This window comes from Nannobrachium achirus, assembly GCF_963921795.1.
Source record: "Nannobrachium achirus genome assembly, chromosome: 4".
NCBI lineage: Eukaryota > Metazoa > Chordata > Actinopteri > Myctophiformes > Myctophidae > Nannobrachium > Nannobrachium achirus.
Genome location: NC_137813.1, coordinates 32098293 through 32108292, shown reverse-complemented (window position 1 = coordinate 32108292; position 10000 = coordinate 32098293). Strand labels below are relative to the sequence as shown.

At 45.8% G+C, this 10000-nt stretch overlaps 1 protein-coding gene across 1 annotated transcript in view; it reads right to left on the bottom strand.

Moving 5' to 3' along the window:
* The window catches only part of myo15aa (myosin XVAa), a 63076-nt gene that overhangs the window by 16796 nt on the left and 36280 nt on the right, over positions 1–10000 (bottom strand). Inside the window, 8 exon segments of the mRNA XM_080723212.1 lie at positions 47–106; positions 393–508; positions 831–957; positions 1072–1150; positions 1723–1883; positions 3042–3179; positions 3579–3643; positions 9160–9232. Of these exon segments, the coding sequence (XP_080579338.1) occupies positions 47–106; positions 393–508; positions 831–957; positions 1072–1150; positions 1723–1883; positions 3042–3179; positions 3579–3643; positions 9160–9232 (819 nt within the window).

Sequence of the window (10000 nt, the reverse complement as noted above, 5' to 3'; positions counted from 1 at the left end):
TTTTCAACTTCGACATTTGTGATCCACTTAATAAGCTGTTACTGACCTGTTTGAACAGCAGGTCTAGTATGAGGGGATTGTTGAAGGTTTCTTTAGGGTAAAACACCTGGAAACACATCATGACATCATAGATAAATTATACTGAAATTCTGAGTATCACATAGGAGATAGGCCTGAAAAGAATCCCCTTTATGTGTGTATGTAAGTGTAAAGCTCTGCTGTACTGTATGAGCTCATCACATAGATAAACAATAAGTGCTTCTTGATTAATTGTGTGTGCGTGTGCGTGCGTGCGTGCATGTGAGTGGACCTGTGTGTGTGTGTATGTGTGTGTACCGGTATGCCTGTGTAAAAATGTCATGTGTACAGGTGCGTATGTGTGTCAGTTGCACCTCTTTCCTGAGGTAAAGCTTCCAGGGCACATTGGTGTAGGTATAGTGGTCATCACTGGTCCTGCTGTGAAGCTGCGTCTGAATGGTCTCTTCCTCTATTGGCAACTCTCTAGACACTGAAAACACACGCAGTGTATCTGCTTTCAACATGGCATACCAATTTAGGGCATATCATTACATTCTTTTATCAGCTTCTTTCTCTTTTTTAAACATTTGGAAATATCCCAAATGCTTCGAAATGTATAAAAGTTAGGTCTATTCCATAGTTTAACCTCCTCACTATTTTATACTTTCAAAAACATTCAGAAATAGCCAAAATAGCTCATCTACAAGCTCCCAACGTTGCATTGCATTGAAAAGTGCTGTGGTTTAATAACCCAGCCTTTTGGGAAATATCTGGAACAGACATCATTGAAGAGGTTGATGTGACATGCTCACCTGGTTCAGGGGCGGGGGTGATGTGAGGCTGGGCTGGACCTAAGGGGCGGGATCTGGTGATTTTGCTACGCCGAGTTCCTCCCTCTTCCCTGGACCGGGCCAGGGGAGCAGAGGATGGGGGCTTCCTCTGAGAGTGGCAAACGGAGACAGTCAGAGAAACAGATGCAGAGTGTGTGTGTGTGTGTGTGTGTGTGTGTGTGTGTGTGTGTGTGTGTGTGTGTGTGTGTGTGTGTGTGTGTACCTGTGGTTGTGGTGGGTTGGCCATCTGGTCTTTAAGTATCTCCATGGCTTCATCATGGGGGTCTGGCTTCTTCACAAACCTACACACACACACGCTCGCGCGCGCGCACGCACGCACGCACGCACGCACGCACGCACGCACGCACGCACGCACGCACGCACGCACGCACGCACGCACGCACGCACGCACGCACGCACGCACGCACACACACACACACACACACACACACACACACACACACACACACACACACACACACACACACACACACACACACACACACACACACACACACACATTCACGAACACAAATTGCCTTGTCCAAACTCTCAGTATTCACTTGAATATGCTTAATTCAGTGTGGTATCAAGCACCGAAAATAGCCAACCTCCTTTCGATATTTCCACCAAAAGGCCCTTTTATAAATGTCAGCCCCTGCCTCTATAACATTCTCTGCACGTCCCTGCACACACATCTATTGAGACTGTGAGGACTGCATGACTGTGAGTCAATTGTCTTCACAAAGCGTTGTGTTTTATTATTTGTAATACCTATATTCCTCTGACAAATACATGATACAGGTAAGCTCAACAGTGTGTGTGTGTACGCATGTGTGTGCGTGCGCACATGAGTGCATGCGTGCGCCTCTACCTCTGTGACTGAGGAGGAGCAGGTGAGGAAGGAGGATGGTGGTGTTTGACGATGTCTTTGATGTCGTGACTTGGCTCCATTCGCTCTGTGTTGCTGACAGTGGACCGTACCACATCTTCAGGAGGGGGGCCTCGTGTTGGACCTGGAACATACGTACCACTCTGTTACATTCAAGCCTACAAACATACACTATTGAATCACATGGGACTTAAGTGGTTAAAGTCAACATCCATCACATGGGACTTAAGTGGTTAAAGTCAACATCCATGTTAGTATAGAATTTTGGTGCCAACTCTGTTTGCTTCATTGTCTGTTGGAACTGTGAATTCCCAGAATTCAGTTTGAAATAAAACACAGAAGTACCACTCCAAAATGAATGCAGCAGGGACTTGGCGCTGGGGTAATTTTGGAACGCAAGGACGTTTTCACAACCAGTATGTTTATTTGAAGTGTCATGCAACACTGACACAAACTGTGTGACTTACTCATTCTGCTGTCTGATGGCTTGTACGGTGACTCTGTACCGTCTTTGACCTGCAGAAAGACAGAGACACAGCAATGAGGAGAGGAGAGGAATGGTTAAAAGCTGTTCAGAGTTTAGGCCACACATGTTTACATTGTGATGCTTTCCTCTTCTCTCTCGTGCAGTGCTTTCAATTCAACATGTGAGATTACATTGCAGCAGAACAGGTCACATACTGTGTGTGTATTTGTGCATGCGTGCATGCGTGTATGCACGTGTGTGTGTGTGTGTGTGTGTGTGTGTGTGTGTGTGTGTGTGTGTGTGTGTGTGTGTGTGTGTGTGTGTACATGTGTAATTGTGAGTGCGTGCGTGCGTGCTTCCGCAGCATGCATGCGTGTATGTATGTGTGGTCACACTCGTTCTAGGGGCCAGATATCCCTGCAAGTTGAATGAATACATTGGAGTTGAAAAGCATGTAGAACAGTGCATAGACATAGAAAGGTAGACGCCTCCTTCGGCTCTGGTGCATATGCATTGGAGGACCAAGGGAATCCGTGTGCATCACTTCCACGTGCGTCACACATACAGAAGTTGATAGGCCAATCAGAGGCAGGTGGGGGCGGGCGCAGCCTGTAAGAATAGCTGAGCTGCACAGCTGCGCAACATCAGGAAATGGATGGGTTGATAAGTCACGGAAAAGACGCGTTGTGATTGGCCAGTAGTCACTTGACTGGCAGCGATCCATTAGTTTTTCCAGGAAGTCCGGACTACAATTGTTGCATGTCGCTCCAATGAACTGCAGAGGCGAATGAGGCATACCGGTATAGCTTTTTATATCTGTGGAGCAGTGACTCACAGGGCTGGGTGTGCGGGAGTGATGGGGGGAGTATGGGTGGTACTGGATGTGGGGGGACTGGGGGGCGGGGCCGGCCGGAGGGAAGTTGGCCAACATCTGCTGCTGGAGAGCCATGGCCTGCATGGTCATCTGCTGGGCCTGGGAGGAACACACGCACACGCACACGCACACGCACACACACACACACACACACACACACACACACACACACACACACACACACACACAAACAAGTTATTTTTTTATTCTGTGCATGTTCGTCATGCATTAAGTATATCTGCTTTCAACATGGCATGCCTATTTCGGGCACATCATTATACTGTAGGTGATTTTTTGTTGTTGTCATACAGTATAGTGAAATGTGAAAATGGACGATCTATAAGCTCACAATGCAACACATAGCGACATGTTGTGAGATTCTAAATCGCTATTCATCATATGGTGAAGTATAGGGCTAAGTACCGGTATATAGTGTAGACTGAAGTATATGTGGCTTCAGAAGAAGAAATTAAAGCAGGAAAATACATGGACACATACCAGGATGATAGCCTGCTGGTTGATGATGGCTTGTTGCTGCTGAGCCAGTACAGTCTGCTCTGATCCTACACGCACGCACACACGCAGGCACACACACGCACACACACACACACACATGTCAAACAACAGACAGCATACAGTATGCACACTCCAACGTGTAGACAACAGAGGAGGCACACAACGTTGAGTCTGAAAGACAGCCAGTAAAATCCCATGTGTTTAAATATATATTTATATTGTGTGTATATGTGTCACACTACACTATTAGTTATATTTATAGTGGCTCATAGGAATAGACTATGTGACAACCAGGAATAGTTTGGTGACCACCGGAGACTCGGTTGACGGCCGGAATTTAGACGGCACCCGGGAGCAGGTTGGGTTAGCGCCCCAGCCTGTGTCTTCCGTGAGGAAGAAGCCCAACAAATCCACGGTGAGGCCTTTAGGAGGGCCATTCAACTGCAGCAGCTGAATGGAATGTTTGGATTGGGGTCTGGTGCAACGCACAGGTTCTGAACCTGGTGAGAGCAGGAGAGGACCTGGTGAGACGTAGGAGGAGCCCGGCCAGGAGTCAATCCATAGAGCCTAGTTCTTCCACGCGCCAGAATAGTACCCCCAATCCCGGCAGAGTAGTTCCGGTGCAGCACATTGAGTGACCCTGTCTTTCCCTAATAGGACTGATCGTGGATAGCTACTGGGACGTAAGTCGGGACTTGATCAACCCCGGCTGGGTCACCTGGGCGAGGGTGTATGATGTTGCGAGACCCGAAACACCCGTCGACCCCAGGCTACATCACTGATGATACGTCCCAGTTGCATCCTTGTGATGTTTTTGGCTCATAGGAATAGACTATGTGACAACCAGGAATAGTTTGGTGACCACCGGAGACTCGATTGACGGCCGGAATTTAGACGGCACCCGGGAGCAGGTTGGGTTAGCGCCCCAGCCTGTGTCTTCCGTGAGGAAGAAGCCCAACAAATCCACGATGAGGCCTTTAGGAGGGCCATTCAACTGCAGCAGCTGAATGGAATGTTTGGATTGGGGTCTGGTGCAACGCACAGGTTCTGAACCTGGTGAGAGCAGGAGAGGACCTGGTGAGACGTAGGAGGAGCCCGGCCAGGAGTCAATCCATAGAGCCTAGTTCTTCCACGCGCCAGAATAGTACCCCCAATCCCGGCAGAGTAGTTCCGGTGCAGCACATTGAGTGACCCTGTCTTTCCCTAATAGGACTGATCGTGGATAGCTACTGGGACGTAAGTCGGGACTTGATCAACCCCGGCTGGGTCACCTGGGCGAGGGTGTATGATGTTGCGAGACCCGAAACACCCGTCGACCCCAGGCTACATCACTGATGATACGTCCCAGTTGCATCCTTGTGATGTTTTTGGCTCATAGGAATAGACTATGTGACAACCAGGAATAGTTTGGTGACCACCGGAGACTCGATTGACGGCCGGAATTTAGACGGCACCCGGGAGCAGGTTGGGTTAGCGCCCCAGCCTGTGTCTTCCGTGAGGAAGAAGCCCAACAAATCCACGATGAGGCCTTTAGGAGGGCCATTCAACTGCAGCAGCTGAATGGAATGTTTGGATTGGGGTCTGGTGCAACGCACAGGTTCTGAACCTGGTGAGAGCAGGAGAGGACCTGGTGAGACGTAGGAGGAGCCCGGCCAGAAGTCAATCCATAGAGCCTAGTTCTTCCACGCGCCAGAATAGTACCCCCAATCCCAGCAGAGTAGTTCCGGTGCAGCACATTGAGTGACCCTGTCTTTCCCTAATTGGACTGATCGTGGATAGCTACTGGGACGTAAGTCGGGACTTGATCAACCCCGGCTGGGTCACCTGGGCGAGGGTGTATGATGTTGCGAGACCCGAAACACCCGTCGACCCCAGGCTACATCACTGATGATACGTCCCAGTTGCATCCTTGTGATGTTTTTTTTTTACACGTCCATTTTTATACTGAGATAAATTAACGTGGAATTTTGCTGTGCAAATAGAAATAAACACACACACACACACACACACACACAACGCGACACCCCACTGCAAACAATGTACAGTAGGTTTCAGACTCCCATGCTGATCAAATAAACCGCATCCAACAGATCAAACTCATGAAACTTTCATTGTCAACACTTCTGCCATTTCGTCACCATTTCCACCTTCAACTCCATCACGCCCTGCACACTGAGGGGCCACACATGCAGTGGTGGAAAAAGTAATGTTTTACTTAAGTAAAAGTATCAATACTGCAATGTAGAAATACTCTGTTACAGGTAAAAGTCTGGAATTCAAAATGTACTCGAGTAAAATTATGAGTGTTGGCATCAAAATGTACTTAAATTAAATGTTTGAAAATAGCAGATCTTCAAGCGATGTGACTCGTTGTGAGCTTGTAGATCAGCTATTTTCAAATAGCCTAGGTATAAAATAGGGTATAGTACTTAATAAATGTACTTAGTCACTTTACATGACTGGCAATCTGGAAAGCCATCGTCAAAGAAAAGGGAAAAAACAGCGCCCTCTCTGTTTTGTTCCTTTTCATTTGAGAGATGACATAACTGGTAAAACATTTTGTTACAACTTCTGCCATTTCATCACCATTTCCACCTTAAACTCCACACCACGCCCTGCACACAGAGGAGGGCCACACATGCTGACTAATCCAACGCCGTTCAATCCTCCTGTGCCGTATCGGGCATAGAGGCATACCTGGAGGTAAGCCTGGCATCACCGGAACAGAGGGCATCCCTGGCACAGGGGCCATGGAAACCCCCGAGAGCGGGGACATCCCGACACCATCGGTGGCATAGGATGATGCAAGGGCCGAAGAGGACCTGGGAGGGGACTGGCTATAGGTGTGTTTAGGTGGGCTGGGTTCTTGGTAGTATGGACTCTCAGGTGGCGGCTGGTTATAGAAGTGGTACCGCGGTGGTTCTGGTTCTGGTTCTGGTTCTTGCTTTTTTTCTCTTTGCTGCTGTTCATACAGTTCACGGTGGTGGTGATGGGAGCGGATGGGCATGGCCGGGACGGGAGCCATCATCCCTCCTGCTACTGGGAGCACCGGGACGGCTTTGGGATGGGAGTGGCAGGCAGGCGGGAGACAGGGTTAAGAGCAAGCCATCTGAAGTACTGCCGTGTAAAACTGACTGGTGGGGGTGGGGACATTTGATGCTTTGTTTGACAAAAATGCATATACATAAACATACATTTGTACTTATCTGCCAAAAGGATAAAAAAAAAAAAACGTATTTCCAATGTGGTCCTTTAAGTGCAAATGTGTGTGTGTAAACTGAGAGCCACGTAACACTGAAGCATTGAATTCTAATGTGAGCTATACATACGGTACACCACCAGAGAGAATGCAAGAATGAGCTGGCTCAAATAGTGCAAAGTTGTAGTCGCGGTTAGGGTCTCAAGTCTGCTTTTTGGGTTTGCACACCCCTGGGTATGGGGCTAGTTACTGTACATTACACATGACCGATGTTTCTGGTTGACATTGGCACATTTCACTCACGTTTTTTCATCTCACTCATGTCACATTGTCTGCTGACCTCACTCAGCAACGAAATAAAAATAAAATAAACAAAAATAAAAATAAAACAATTCACAGGAGGCAAGCAGTGATCACCCCATGATGTGCACTGCTAAGTAGTTTCAAATGCACTACATTGCAGGCGCTTTTTGAGAGTAAAAAACAAAAAAAGAAGAAGAAGACATGTGTCTATGTGTGACATGCATGATCTGGGCAGATTGCTCCAGGAAATGTGCCAATCTCAACCCAAAACAACAGTGATGTACAAGGTGGTAGATTAAAATGCACAATGTACAAAGACAATATGGCGCCTGTTCATTATTTCATCCTTAGCTTGAATAGTTATGTCCAATTCGCAGACTCCTTTTTTGTGAAATGTTGTATTCAGCTGTTTTGCTTGCTGCTTTCTGTGCTCACAGCAGGCTGTAGGATTTAAAAAGCCACTTCCTACGTAGCTACAGTACTGTCTTACATAACAGAAATCTGACAGTTTCTTTTCCACCTGGGAGAAGATGTACCGGTATGTAAATTATAGCTTCCAAGAATGGGGAGGTTTACAGAACCAAATATTACATACATCTACACCAGCTCCTGCTCCCACATCCAGCCAACATGGAACATTGCTAGTTGATAAACACACACATTTCAGTTGAAGCGGGTAAAGGAGACAAACAGACAAGGATGCCAAAAGAGTGATAATGATGACAGAGGAGGAGAAACCAAAAGACTGACGAGGTAAGAAGAGAAGAAAGAGAAAATAGAGCGAGGGAAAGGTGGAAAGAAACGGAATGAGAGCGAGAGATGGGGCGAAAAGAGAATATAACCAGACAAAAAGAGGTAAAGAAAGAGAGAGAGAGCTGTGAGATAATTTAGCCAGAGAGCAAGAGAAAGAAACAGAGCAAGAGAAAGAAAGAGAGTAAGAGAATGTAGTCAGAGAGAGAGAGAGAGAGAGAGTGACAGATACCTATAGAGAAGGAGACGGTCATCTGCGGTTACAGTGACCAGCCTTCTATTCATTATCTATGAGATGAGACCGCTCATTACAGAGGGAATAAAGTAACAGAACGTTACACCGCAGAGTAAATATACTCACCACTAACTACCTAACCACCTACTTACCTAACTCCTTACTAACAACCTACGTACTACTGTATTTACTTATTTACCTTCCAATTTAACTATTTACCTAACAACCTAACATACTACTGTATCTACTTTACCTTCCAATTTAACTATTTACCTAACAACCTAACGTACTACTGTATCTACCTATTTACCTTCCAATTTAACTATTTACCTACCTAAATTACTAATCAATTCACTTACCTAATCTAACTACTATCAATCTACTTACAGTGCTTAGTGCTTAGTATCTCTAATGACCTCCCAAGGTCTAAACCTATTCCCATCTTCTTATGCAACTGTGCATACTACTTACCAACCTAGTAGGTACAGTATACATACATACATACATACGTCACCTCTCACCCGTCAAGAGTTCATACGATCACCAGACACAAGTTCAGCACTTAGTCATCCAACACATACGCTCATACGCACGCACGCACGCACGCACGCACGCACGCACACACATTCACACATCACACCTACTACAGGTGGCTGCAGCCAAACAGCCATGCCGACTGCTCTAGACAGAAACAGCACAGGACCATTTATCAGCCAGAGGCTAATGCTAAGCATTTAAGACCCACTTAGAACAGACTGAATTAATAATGAACACACACAGACAGGGGGGTAAAGAGAGATAGATGAGTGGAGAGGGAGTGGGGAGCGAGAGAGCTGGAAAGAGGAGGAGGAGAAAGAGAGTAAGGGAGGGAAGGAGAGGGAAAGGAAGTGAGAAATGCAGAGGGGGGAGAGATACAGTAGGGAGAACTAGGGAGGACGGACACACACACACACACACACACACACACACACACACACACACACACACACACACACACACACACACACACACACACACACAACACACACACACACACACACACACACACACACACACACACACACACAGTGTCTGACCTCCTGGGTGTATTCCTGGAGGGTAGGGTCTGGTCGGGGGGGTTTCACCCTGGTCTCCCTCTTCTGCCGTTACTCCTTTAAGACAGTTGTACCAGCTTAGTTTAAATGTACAATAATATATCATAATGATATAACAAACATAACATGCTGAAACATTCATTAAACTGAGAGTGTACAAAATGTACTCACTTAAGTTACAGCAATAATAGAACACAGAAGCAAAATTTAAAAACCAACTACCGGTATATAAGATGGTTTTCTCAGTGGAGTGCTAAACCTAAAGTCAAATATCATAAAAAGTAGGAATTGAATTCGAAAAAGGTAGCACATCCAAAAATTTCACATTTCCACTTTTTTATTGGCACACACCAAAAAGAACGCTTACGCGTTTCGGCTAAGAGCCTTGCTCTGAAGGCCCTAACTTCTAAGCGTTCTTTTTGGTGTGTGCCAATAAAAAAGTGGAAATGTGAGTACTTTGTCCTCCACTGATTGAAATTTTTGGATGTGCTACCTTTTTGAAATTCAATTAATACTTTTTATGTATATTTAAAAACCAACCTTTGTCATCAAAGATACCTTTATGTAAACTCTGTTTTCTAAATGTGTAAACTTAACCACAAAACCATATACTGTATAAATGCAAGCAATTTGTATTATCACAGAATAAATAAAAAAAAATCCTTTTGCAAAAATGTACACGTCATGGATGTACAGTACATTTTCACGTGTCTGTTGAAAAACAGCCACATGACTTATCACTTTCTTATCATGAACAACGGATAAAAACAAATGAACAAGCATCACTCTAGGACCATTTTTCAGATTGTACAGATGATATATC